At 34.4% G+C, this 14026-nt stretch overlaps 1 protein-coding gene and 1 pseudogene across 1 annotated transcript; both read right to left on the bottom strand.

Annotated features, from left to right (window-relative positions):
* Positions 1–113: 113 nt before the first annotated feature.
* Positions 114–5209, bottom strand: LOC111376644 (annotated as a pseudogene).
* A 45-nt stretch (positions 5210–5254) lies between these two features.
* On the bottom strand, positions 5255–11373 carry LOC111376645. Its single transcript, XM_022999615.1, has 2 exons — positions 10969–11373; positions 5255–5906 (listed from the first exon to the last, which is right to left on the bottom strand). Exons 1-2 carry the CDS (start codon positions 11014–11016, stop codon positions 5490–5492), a joined length of 465 nt encoding a protein of 154 aa, XP_022855383.1. The 5' UTR covers positions 11017–11373; the 3' UTR covers positions 5255–5489.
* Positions 11374–14026: the final 2653 nt, after the last annotated feature.

The raw sequence follows: 14026 nt of genomic DNA, 5'->3' as shown, positions 1-14026 counted from the left end.
GATCTTTTTTGGTTAAAACATCTTCAATTCTTTATTCTTCGAAACCCAAAACCAAAAACCAAGAACCTAAAAATGCCAATCATGCAATGAACAAGAAAATTACAAACCTCCTATCAAGAAGAAAATCAATTACTTTAGATCATTTTGGGTTTAAATTGATTCCAAAAGTTCTCACGTTACATGGGACACGTTGAAAAATACCAGATCTGATACTCTAAAATTGTCGTTGCTTAAAATCTACGACGCACAATACAGGTAATATTGATAAAAGTAGACAACGACAGCTTGGTAAAAGAATATGTACAAAAAAAACTTGCAGCAACTAACAGATAACAGAGTAGGAGCATCAGCCCTTTGAAGTAATTCGATGTTCCCTCCTGCAAACATGAAATCATACGTCAAGACTAAATGAATTTGCAGTGTACACGTTTGGTATGCATTATTAGATTGTAACGAATACAATAGCCAATAATAAACATTTTTGCTTCTTTATTTTTGTCTGAATTGTTTAATCCACCTTATCAAACATGTTAACATGGTGATACTCTCATTGACAAAAAATTGAGAAACATGCATCTCAGGATCTCACTTGCAACATGAAGGCCACTACAAGTTATTTAAGGTATAGAATAATCATTCCATGTAGATATCCACGTGAGCCACCTAAAATTCTGCTATCAAGCATATGGACACTCAATTGCTATAAAATGGCATAAAGTTACTCAATCATTCAATTTTTATAAAGGCACACGTTTTTACAACTAATGAATTCCAAAAAGGTCAACCTAGTTAATTTTATAATAAAGGACATTCTTTGAACTTTATATTTTTGGGCCTAACTATTTTGATTAACCTTTTTTTTTTTTTTGGTTAAAAATTTCTAATTAATTACAAGTTACAAAAAAGAGTCTAATATTGATATACTAAAACTTGCTCCATTAAATCTAATTATTTGACTCAAAGAAATGAGAATTTAAAACAATTAATTATATTCTATAAAATTTTCAGGGCTTTACAACAAGAACAGTCATAAAGAGTGTAGCAGTCTCGAAAAGTTGAAAATTCAACTCCATAGGGCGCCCCATGATCCATCCAACTATCACACAGAAGGGTATCTGTGACAATTGCAACACCACAACTGGTATTAAGTGGGTAAATCACAGAGAAACACGAACTAATTCACAAAACACAAAGAATGTACTCAGAAACAACTTAAATTAATGGAGGAATTTTCCAACACTGTGCCATTATTGGTGAACTACTTTATAAACCAAAGAGTGATCTTCTAAAAGTTTAAACTAATGTTTCTTCATAGATTCTAGGTGTAGATGGTGCTGAAAAGGTGGGGAAGGATAAGAATGTCGAGTCTAGAAAACCAAAAAAATATAAGTGGAGAGAGAGAGGCATGGAAGTGGAATTAAATGTCTTTTGAATCATGTTGGCAATAATAAAATTCTAAAAGCGAAGTTTTGCCAAAAAAGTCCACATTCATGTTGTCATTGTATGCCTAAAGAATGGCATTATATGAATATTTATATCATCTTATCATGAAAAAATAAAGGTCGCATGACTTAAAATGAATGTGCCATGCCAATCACATATATATTTTTTAAGGGAACCTTATTGAAATACTCCAAATGTATAAGCTTTCAATCACTTATCAAAAGGGAAAACTAATAATTGTCATTGAATGCATTAGCATGTCTTACAATCATAATTCCACACAAAACAGTAACTATAGGACAACCACCCATGCACAATCACTCAAGTGTCTAAAGGAAGTTGTGTAGCATCAAGCCAAGAATTGTCTGTCCAATAATGGACACCACACACACAAAACTGGTGAGTCTTAAAATGCATCCATATAGAATTTCTGGAGAACATTGATTTGACAGTCAACTAGAGAACTGCGATCTATAGTAGAGTTAAATAACTGTGATTCAGTTCATATTAGAACATGTTGATTTAGAAGGGAAAAATTTATCCTTGTTTTATACCACAAATGGAATTCAAGCCTATTTAGCATGCCCGGGAAAGCAAGAATATGGTATAACAATCAAAATTTAAACTTGCAAACATTAGATTCTAAAAATGGCCATTTGGCAACAAGCATATTTATTTATTCAAAACATACCCCAAACATGGCTATTTGAGTTAATGAGCCTATTGCCACTCCCAAAGAAATATCCTGATCATGAACAAACTAATTTAAACCATGATCTAACCCATAATGTACGGTATAAAAAACAGCAAAATAAACACGTACAAGCTTGTCTTTCACTGCAAACATAATAGCGTCTACATGTTCTGCAGCATTCCCAACAATTGATAACAGTATAACACTAGTAAATGCCACTGGAATGTTCATTGCAGCAGATGCCCCCTGAAAAATAACAATTTACCTTTTAGAGTACATCACTAGGATGACATGATATCTCCTATCCTCATACCCCATAATTTATATAACAATATCTTGATAAAAACTTTGTGAGCCCACATACGGAAGAGAGAGTGAGATATGATTGATAAATGATGGTATAAGAGGCAATTCGTGCTGACAGAACAGGTAATTCTTTTTCCGGTAAATACCTTGTGGATATTGCATGTGAAAATCTTTGTCATCACATATTTTAAACATGATAACCAAAAGTTTACGTTATAAAATGTTACCTCTATGGCGTTAACCAGGTATTCTGACAGGACATATATCAGAGAAGTTAGTATAAATAACCACGTAACAAATTCCTACTTTGAGATATTTGGAAGTTCATCATCATCTGAGCCTCCATCCGTTGGAGTCCCTTCCTGAATTTCCATTATTTTCCAGTTAAACCAACCATAGACAAAATCCAGCATTCTTAACAAGCCGTGAAATGTTTGAACTTAAGATGAACTTGATTCAGAAAAGAAAAAAATGCAAACAATTTCCAGGTATTTGGAAATTTTTTGTAACAAAATAGACTATGGTCCTCGTACTGCAGAACTTCATCGGAAGTGTTACAATAGAAGAAGGGTAGAATCTAGAGTTCGATATCGGAAAAGCAACTTGATCATGGTGCTAAGCTATACCTAAAACATCACATAAGCTAGAACAAGCTAATCTCGTCCTTCCTATATTGTCATCAAATATACAGAATGTTCTGCTGTGCAGAGGAGATTTGTGATTATAAGGTGCAGCAGTCCTTAATCTAACATTCGTCACAATGAATCTTGATGGAGTTAAAAGACACTAAAAATTAATTTCAAATTCATGATGCACAGCAGTACCAATATCCTCGCAAAATTAAAAGAAGCGCAAGGAATGATTTCAACATTACAGACAGTGGAGAGAACAATGATAAAATGACCAACCTAATTTATAGGGGAATAGAGGGTCTTTTCGCTTGTTAGCTGGAAAAAAAGGTATGCGCCATATGCTATAAGCATAATGCAACTACTAAACCTTGAAAGCACGAGCTCAGACTTGCCAAAATGCAACTTTGTGTGCATGAAGTAGAGGACAGCTGGGAACAAGAGACCCATCACTGCCATCAAGAGTAATCCCGAATTCATCACCGCAGATGCCTAAAACATGAGATAAAAATTGTTCTTGTATTTAGTTAACTGAATGTTAGATAGTTGAACAACAGAAAAAATTTCAAGAAGTTCATCTCTTCCAGAATGGAAAACTATAATGACTGGTCATTTCACCTACCTTATTAAACACCTGCTCCTTCCTATAATGCACAATTCCACCAGCAAAAAAGCACAATCGAGGACCAACAGCATGTTCGAAAGAATTGATCCCAATGATGACTATTGAATGACGTGTAACATGCCACTTTTCATTGCATGCATTGAGATTATCAACTCTGTTGCATTTCCAAATGTAGCATTTAAAAGACCCCCAACTGCATAAACAAACATCAAATACAGTTAACATAGTTTCAAGGTTATCAAATTAAACCACAAATCAACAAGAGTCGCATCATTAATATCTGAAGATTAACCATTACGCTCTCTTTCATTGATGACTATGAGAGAATCAATTTTCCAAAGGGATTCTTTGTGAGAATTGTTGCACTTACCCTTTTAAACTTGAATTAGATCTAAACTTGTCTCTTATCACTGAGTTATTTTCTTTTACCCTTCCTCTTACAACTAAATCATTCATGAACTATTATCCCATTTTTCCCAAAAAAAGTTCTTCCAATCTATAGTGTAAAAAGATGGGTTAACATTTTATACCATAAACAAACGATTTTCTTTCATATACAGAATCATATCAACAAAGTGATCTTAACAAGGGAGGTAGAAAGAACAAAAAAATTAAAGTCTGATCCTCATCTTCAACTTTCACATTTTCACATTCAGAATAATCTCATTAAAGTTGTCTAGATGGAACATAATAGGTGTATCTTGTGTCTTCTGATTGGTACATTAATGTTCCTTCGAATACAATCTGCTGGAAAGGGGTTTCTCCATGTATAGACCGTCCAACTTAAGCCATAATGAAGCAGCCAATTTTTCTTAGCCACCCCATCTAGCATTTTTAGGCATTTTTTTTGTGGCAAATCCTCTTCACCCGTTAGCACCTTTGAAACCTTTGTAGAACTAAATGGCTGCATTTTCACACACAGCTACATCAAAATTCTTTTTTGATAGGTACATCTACATCAAAATTCTCAATTTCATATTTTATCACCACTAAAAAACAAGCCACCAAAACATGGCTCAGTTATAATTGTTACACAAGCCCCAAAATTGGATTTGAGGCAGCATTTAAAGGGAAAAAACAAATGATATTTACATGGTTGTTAATTGGCCTACATGGCTACATCAACAGTTGGAGGTGAGGAAGAATTTTATTACTCAACAGAGAAGACGATAAAAGAGAACTAAGAATCCAATTCCATGATCAAATTCTGACAAAATATTAATACCAAGTGAAAATGAAAAACAAAGGCCTCACTAATAAAGATAGCTTCTTATGACTATCACTCAAGCTGAGATGATTGCCATATATAGAGTGAGTTTAAATATAAAATGAGAAGAAAATGGGTTACTTACTAATAGACTAAGATCTGGTATAATACAAACCATCAAATAAGAGAAGTAAATGTAGAGATTCAAGTCTGACAAATAAGGTATTTGAAGAATTGGTATATCATAAAGAGGATTTGAGGAAACTGAAGAAAAACATGTGGGTTCGGTATAGAAAGCCAGCTGCTTGCATTTAAAGAAAAAACAAAAACCATCTCGATTATCATAAAAAAAGAAAAAAAAGAAAAAAGAGATTTGTATTATGCAAGCTAAGTACAAGTAATGATGTGAATCTAAAGCCACTCAATATAAATCAATTTTCCTCTTGAGAAAAAAGGGAGAAAATAACACTTTATCTTCGTTTGGTATCCTTAAGATTGCTCACAAGTCCCTGTTCCTTATTAGTAAAATAGATCTTTCACTGCTACTTCTTTGAAAAATGAGGAGCAAGCATTTATATTTGATGTTTAGAATCTTACTCTGTAGTCCAGCCCAAACGTTCTGCCAGTGGAATGATGCCTAATAAACTGAGAAAGAATACCCATCCTTGAAATTATGTGAGAAAAAGAAATACATCTTCTATGACGAAAAATGTTGTAGCCCAAAAAATTGCAACTCACGTGATGGTTTGTTAATTTATCAACTACCATTGATAATGGGCCACAAGATGCTAGCAAGTTAATTTTGCTCGAAAACAAAATGATCTTAATAATCTTTATTGTGCTATTTAATATATATTTACAACCAAACTCTTGTATTCCAACTTCAAAGAAAGATCTGTGAGGAGCAACATCTAGAGTGCGTGTCGTTCGATCCATTGGCTGAGGACTGACGAGGCTCTCATCTTCAAGCTTCGTTACTGATGTTCCATCTATAGATCCCATCTGTTGAACCATTTTTTTCATCAGACATTACCCTCCAGAAAGGAAAATGAAAATCCATATCCCAAAGTATTAAATAATTCAATAAACATGCATTACCACCTACTACCTCTAAATTATTGAGCCATAAAACATCTGAGAAATTGTTTTTGTTCTCAATTATTATCACTATTGTTGATCATAGCTGATTGTGGACTGTAACTGGTTTTTTTACCATTTGAGGCAATTGCGAACCCAATGAACTAAATCGTTTCCCAAAATATAATGTAAGGTGAAGAATAATGGGTATCTAGCTTAAGTATTTCAAATTGATATAAAGGATCACTTGTCTATATTACGCAGAACAATAGTGATGCAGGAAAAAAATGAATTCCTGCAAAGTAGTTAGAACAGGCAGAATATAGCATAACCAGAAGAAGAAGAAGAAGAAGAAGGCAGAAACAGTAAGAAAGGGGGAGGAACCGGAGAGAAACAAGGGGGAACGAGGGGAGACTAGGAGACAGAAAGGGAGAAGCAAGGGGGGAAACGGTCGGCTGCAAGCCAAAACCAACTTTCAATTCTAATTCATCATCAACTGTCTCAAATGAGAAACAAAACAAAAATAAATAGCAGAACACAAACCCTAAAGAGAAGGGCTTGGGCCAAACCCACTAAACAAGCCCAATAACGAAAACATAAACAATAGTCCAAATAAAATATAACTAATAGTTCAAATAGAAAATAAATAATAAATGGATGTCCGCATCAACTCTCCCGGGGTGGGAGAAAAACTCGACCCCGTCGAGTAGATAAAGCAGAATGTTGCACTGAATCTGATGCGAAAGGCTCCAAGTCATGCCACGGGGGACGATCTTTCTCGATGACCAAATACCGAAACTCCACAAATGATAATAAGGATAGTTGTAGCTTATCCTCAAGGATATGATCCAACCAAGAAAGATAATCTTTCTTTGTAATCACATACCGATACTGAATTCCCAATAGTAAAAATTCATGCCACTCATCTCCAAAATCTCCCTCATTGGTCAACACAACCTGTTTATCTAAAATAGCATCAATTACATCTTTGTGTGCTGTGACATGTGTTATTGGAGTGAAAATGGTAATTTATTTAGGTTGGGGATCCACATAAGTAAGTAGAAAAGGATCATCAAGGAAATTAAAAAGGCCTTTGTAAGTAACTAAGTCTTCAATATGTAAAGTAGAGTGGTGGGCAAAATGTGATGAAAAATTAATGACATGTGCATATGGACCAACATGCTTTAAAACTTTAAAAGGACCAGCACTACCGACTTGCAATATAACATAATCCCCAATGTGAAATTGAAAATATTGTTTATGCAAATCAGTTTGAAATTTATATAATGCATTACTTGCGTGAAGTTGTTTATTGATCTTAATATGCAAGTCATGAAGATGATGCACAAATGCTTCAACTGATATCGACACACTAGCATGTGGGGACATGGAAATAAGGTCTAACGGCCGCCTAGACTTATAACTATGAACAGTTTCAAATGGATTCAAACCTAGAGACCGATTTACAGAATTGTTATACGCAATTTGAACAGTTGGGGGAATCAAGTCCCAATTACTAAGATTTTTCTAGACTAGAGACTTGAATAAATTGCTAGGACTTTGGTTAACGACTTCATTTTGACCATCAGTTTGAAGTTGGTCAGTAGTGGGGAATGTTGATTTAATGCTAACCACAGGCGACTGGATTCTCCAATGGTGGCCAGTGAAATCATCAAGCTCTTTGAGTTGTGCAAGGGTATGACATATAACATGTGACCGAGAGTTGTCAGGGGTATAGTATCTAAAGTCTCGGGAAGAGTCTGGAGTCCACCTAAAGAAGTGTCCTCACTATCATCCAAGTCATCAAAATCTTCAAGTTTAGGTTCATAGACTAGATCTTCTAATGGCATATCTATTACATTCTTTCGTTCTTCCATGACTAAGGTTCGATTAGTACATTTGGAAGAAATGTGGTCAAAGTCTTTACAGTTGACGCACAACAAGTGAGAAGAAGACCTTGGAGCTTCAGAAATTCTACCCTGATTTTCCAAGATTAGAGAACCATTAGAAGGGGGAGGTCCTAGAAGGGACTTAACGGGAGGAGGTGGAGCCAATGAAGCCAAATGATGATTATCAAAAATTTTACCCTTATTTTTCAAAATTGGAGGAACATCAGATGGGGGTGGTCCTAGAAGGGATTAAACGGGAGAAATTGGAGCCAATGACACCGAAAGATGATTGTCAATATGCTTTCTACATGGAAAAGGAGATTGTGGACTATCACGACCTTTACAATTATTTTTCCAAATAGGAGGAACATTAGACGGAGACGGTTTTATTATAGACTTATAATGAGGCGACGCTAATGAGATGGGTGAGCGACGATGACCACGCTTTTCATATGGAGTACTAATAATCAACTCATAATCTCGAGCTAAAGAGTAAGCGTGATCAAGAGTAGTGACACCTCGAAGGAAAAGCTCGCGCTTAAGATCATCTCTCAGACCTTGGCTAAATCTACTCAAAGTCGTGCTCTCATCCTCAATTAAATGACATTTGATTCGAAATTCCTCAAATTGCGCGATATACTCAATCACTAATTGATTTCCTTGTTTAAGGGCATTCCATTGAGTAAGAATTTCAAAATTATCTCGTTCTCGCTCACGAATCTGATCCCTATTCCTATCCCTATCCTTACGATCGGGTCGAAAGTATTTTTGATTACCTTGTCGACGATGTTGTCTATTATGGGACACCTTAAAATTATTAACATCAATCGAATGAGGGATGTGTTTAAAATTTTTCGAACTAACAGATAGGGCCTTACTCTCTTCAAAAGTAGCGGTCATTTGAGTTTGAATAGCCGCTATTTGTCGGGTGAGTGCATTGAATTGTGAAGAGTTCATGTTTAAGGTACTAGAGTTAGAAGTGACAAGATGACCAATATGTAACTACATGCAAAGCAATACTACCTAAATGAAATGCAATAGAGAGACCAATATGCATCAAGGACCAACGATTAAAACATCAATTTGAAATTCTCTCTCTCTCTTTTTTTCCCTTCCAAAAATACAAGTTAATAGTGCTGATGCTTGTAAATAATAAAGCAAGGGTCCAATGCTTGTTAAGATCAAATGGTATTGTCAAGATTTCCAATCAGGTAGATAAAAGAGGTAACAATGGCACATCAATTCAGTGAGATAAATGGGGAAACAATGGCAAATCAATTCAATGAGTGATTCCAGTCAAGTGAAGTTTGAGGCCAAAGTTGTGATAGTAACAGCAACACAAAGAATCTAAACAGCAACACAAAGAATCTAAACAGCAACACAAAGAATCTAAGTGATGCACTTTTAAAATAAAACAACAGTATAAACCAATGCGAATTAGGAGATAGCAACTCCCTGTAGTCTAGTTGCCTGAATTGCTAACGATTGGGCCTCTGATCTGCCTGTGTCAAATGTCTCCATCTCCTGAACTCACGATCATTGCATATTCTAAATTGTTGGCTTCACTGAAATTGGACAGATGCTGAAATAGAAACCTCTGTGTAACTGAATGGGTTGCTTGGTAGTAGAGACAGTAAACTACTTGATCAATGAAGTCGGTGGAAGACAGAAACGTCGGGGATAGAGGCGTCTGAGTGGGTGGGTGTTGGTGGTAGAAATCTGTAAAATGTGTTGAAGAAGATGAAAGAATTGGGTTGGTTTGTGACTTGTGTGGGTAATAGCTAATGTGGGCTGGGTTAATGTTGTATGGGCTATTGGGTTGCTGTAATTGGGTCGGAGGTGACAGGCTGGGTTGGTGTTGTATATATGGATTATGATTTGCTGTTGTGATGGTTAAGATTTGAGTTTTTGGGCTGCAAGGAATTGGGCTAATATGAGGGCTTCGTGGAAGATAGACACTAATTTTATGGGCCTACAATTACTGGGTTTGGGCTATTTGTGACATGGGGATGGGTATTGGGTTTGGAGATTTGTGAATAATTGGATTGGAACTAATTGGGTTTGGCTTGGACTTGGAATTCTAGGGTTTGTTGGGTAGCACACTTGCTTGGGCAGCAAAATAAAATGAACGAGACATCTTTTTTTTTTTTGTTTTTTCCAAAACTGATGAAAAATAATAATAATAATAATAAATTTCTCCCAGGTATAAACAATAGCTGCCTCTATTTTTTTTATTTTTTTTATTATTATTTTTTTTTAACCAAGAAGGAAAATTGAAAGAAAAGAAAACTGCTGCCTCAAACAAACTATTTTGTCTGTGTTTCTGTACAAGGGTTTTGGGAAGAGACTGTGAAGAAAAGTTTTGGATTGTAAATGAGTGGAAAAACATCTGAAAGACAATTGAAATATTCCCAAGTTTTAGCTCTGATACCAATTTGAAGCAGGAAGAAAATGAATTCCTGCAAAGTAGTTAAAACAGGCAGAATATAGCATAACCAGAAGAAGAAGGCAGAAACAGTAAGAAAGGGAGAGGAACCGGAGAGAAACAAAGGGGAACGAGGGGAGACCAGGGGACGGAAAGGGAGAAGCAAGGGGGGAAACGGCCGGCTGCAAGCCAAAACCAACTTTCAATTCTAATTCATCATCAACTGTCTCAAATGAGAAACAAAACAAAAATAAATAGCAGAACACAAACCCTAAAGAGAAGGGCTTGGGCCAAATCCACTAAACAAGCCCAATAACGAAAACATAAACAATAGTCCAAATAAAATATAACTAATAGTTCAAATAGAAAATAAATAATAAATGGATGTCCGCATCAAATAGTGTCTAGGTAGAATTTTGTAAAACTAAGAAATCTATACGTGTACTACATTAATTGCCATATGCAATACTAAGGTAAATTTTCACCCTTTTGCTAATGATTAAACGGTATATTTATTCACTAGGAGTATCGGGTATTTCCCTAAACACCATTTCTACTGCACTCATCACCCCTAAATGCTTTTCCAATTCCACAAACAGAATTTAAAATGATTTATTACTCTGAATATTCAATGACAGGGAAGAAGGGGAAATTACTGAAGGGGGAAAAAAACCTCAATATGAGAATTGATCCCTAACATGTGTGAATGATTGTTAGTCATCCATTACAATTGCTGTTGCAAAGAGGTAAGCATAAATCGTATTCCCATTCCCAAACAAGGACATAATCGCTCCGCCACAACGGCAAGAAAATTATTCAAAAACCTAAATCCTAAACAAATTACAAAAGGATGTAAATCAATCTTAGAATATAAAATAAACAAAAAGACCTAAATCTAAAAATACTAAATATCATAAGTAAATTACAGAGTCAACAAGGACCCATAAACAGACAAATGTATTAAAAATCTTGGAAATGACCAAAAAACAAAATCAAGAATCAAGCCACTTCGTTTTGCCGTCAAATTCCTCTCTGACCCACAAAAGTCAAGCAGATAGTGGATTTGCTTTAGGGGTGAAAAACTTACCTATTGGGAAGTCAAAGACTGCTGCTACATTCCCATATGGTGATTCGCACGTTTGTAAAATTGTCAAACAGTAAGAAGAAAGTAGATTTTTATCGTGCAGATATTCAAACCATCATAAACTTCGTGGAAATTTCTTGCCTTTGTTCATATTATCTAATTCTTTGGTTCGGATTTTTATTTTTTCTTTGGTATTTGGGCGAAATTTGCGCAATGATGTAAAGGAAGGGATGGTCTACGCTGAAACAGGCAGTTGTAGTAGTTACTCTAATTCAAGTTCAATCGTGTAAGATGAAACTTCATCGTCGATGTACCATTTTTTTTTTTTTTTTTTTTTTTTTACAAGGGGTCCGGGCTTGCGTCCGACTAGATCCTTGTCCCTGAACCTCCGGCCCCTCAGCAGCTCAGGGAGGTAAATCGCAGGATGTGCCCTTATTGGCTCCCAGGTTCTCACAACTCATTTGGACTCCTTCCGCAAAGAGAGCTCTCCTCACTGGGCGTTTGTTCACACCAATGGCTTCCTCTCCATATGGCTCCCAGTGTTAACTCCAGGAATCGAACTCTTCACCCTTGCTTCCAGCGTCCCAGCGAAGTGATTGTTCCACCAACTCGGATGTGCCCTGGGGGGCGTCGATGTACCAATTTTATAGCATAGAAAGTGGAGTTAACTGGTGATTGAATTTAGGTCTCTGTCTTAAATTGATCGTTGAAGTTTAAAATATCGAGTATTGATTATTGAACTTTGAAAAATGTTATACATTACTCGCTGAATTTTGAAAAATATTATACATTACTCACTGAACTTTGAAAAATGTTATACGTTACTCACTGTAAACTCGATATTTTTAAAGTTTTACAGTTATGCTAGTGAGTAACATACGGCATATTTTAAATTTCAGTGGCCAAAACTCGATATTTTAAACTTCAATGAGCAATCTTAGACATGGACCTAAATTCGATGAACAATTGAAGACATTAACTTAAGTTTATTAATCAAAACTCCACATTTTAAACTTCAATGATCAATCAAAAATATGGACCAAAGTTCAATGACCATTGTAACAATTAACTCTAGAAAGGGTGAAAATATTTCCCTTTAAAGTAAAACCTACAATTTTTCGCTCAAAAAATAAATAAATTTGAAAGTTGAATAATGATACGACACTTATGGACTAATGTCAAATTGAAAAAATAAATATATCCAAGATGATTTCGTATATTTTAATACGGTCCAAATGATCACTTCAATTTTTGTATGAAATTTCAAATAGGAAACAATTTTTCGATGTTCGAAAACATATCACATTGCTTCAACCCATATGTGAATGTCACAAGGCCATTTAACATTCTAGGGCTGCACAAAAAAATTGCGAAATCGCAAATCGAACCGAAACCTTTAAATTGAAACTATTGGACCTTGTCCACATCGACCCGTGATTTTTTTCCACCAAATCGTCTCAAAATTGTTTAGTTTAGGTTTTAATTTTCAAAAATTGCACAAAATCGAACCAAACCGTTTTTAAAAAATTTAATTAAGACATTAATTTTATTAACTTAAAATTTTATAGTTTTGACTTTTCAGAAAAAAAAAATCAATTTAGCAATATAAATTACAACTAACCTATTGAAATAATCATAGAAAGTAAATTAATTTCATCATTATTAGCTAATGATTTAATAAGTTCACAACACATGTCCTCACATGCTATCTAAATTAAACTAAAATTATTCCAAAATCATATGAAATGAAAAAAAAATAAAAAAATATATATATATTCAACAATCCAAATCATAAAAAAACTAGGTCAAGAAATCACGTCCAAAGTTTTAGAATCCCTAACATGAATTCTAATTTCGCTAACATTTGAGGCTTGTTTGCTACTGCTGAACGAATCGTCGGTCACCTTTAACTGTTAGTCTGCTAATTTCTACCTGAATCGCTTCTTTTTCTTTTCTCTTTCAGTAAGTATTAGATTATCATTCAAGCCATTTTTTTTGTTGTTCTTTTTTTATTTATTGTTTTTGAACCTATTATACACTTGTAAATTATGGTTTAGATAGAAAAATAATTATTTTTGTGCCTAGATGATTAATGAACTTATTTGTGGTTTGGAAGGATCGAGAGACGAATTGTATTGATTATGTGAAAATGTTAAAATTTCATAACTAATATTACTATCTTCTACTTTCATAAAGTAGTTAAAAAATAAAATTCGTTAATTTCCAATAAGCCGAAACTCTATCAATCTTTGTACATCTAAATATATTCTGTTCAATCCTTATTTAACATCTCACTAGCAAGACGAAATGAGTTTTAACCAAACTATAATAGCAGAATGTAATTTTACCTTTACCAACCACTATATAACAACATGAATGTCAAACAAGAAAATGTAAATAAAAATGAAGAAAAATGTATTTATTCTATTAATATCTTTCAAAAACCAACTTTCAAAATAATTTATTCTTGGATTTCATGGTAAATATGAATGTAATTTAACGTTTAACACTATTAGTTCTCGTTTAAACTTCTATGTTAACTTATATTAAATATATTACCATAATATCGATAAGTAAACCACGGATTAAAATTGAACCAAATCATAAACTATCGTTTGATTTGGTTTGATTTGGAAAAATTTCAAGC

Source organism: Olea europaea, unplaced genomic scaffold (genome assembly GCF_002742605.1).
Source record: "Olea europaea var. sylvestris unplaced genomic scaffold, O_europaea_v1 scaffold1541, whole genome shotgun sequence".
Taxonomy (NCBI): Eukaryota; Viridiplantae; Streptophyta; class Magnoliopsida; order Lamiales; family Oleaceae; genus Olea; species Olea europaea.
The sequence above is the reverse complement of the archived record's forward strand: the minus strand, read 5'-3'. Positions and strand labels throughout refer to the sequence as shown.

Bases quoted from the DNA above. Each gene is read 5' to 3' on its own strand.
- LOC111376645 (XM_022999615.1), bottom strand. From the start codon at position 11,016: ATGACTAACAATCATTCACACATGTTAGGGATCAATTCTCATATTGAG. The intron at 5,907-10,968 runs GTTTTTTTCCCC...ATGGTTCAACAG, and splicing joins GGATCAATTCTCATATTGAG to ATGGGATCTATAGATGGAAC.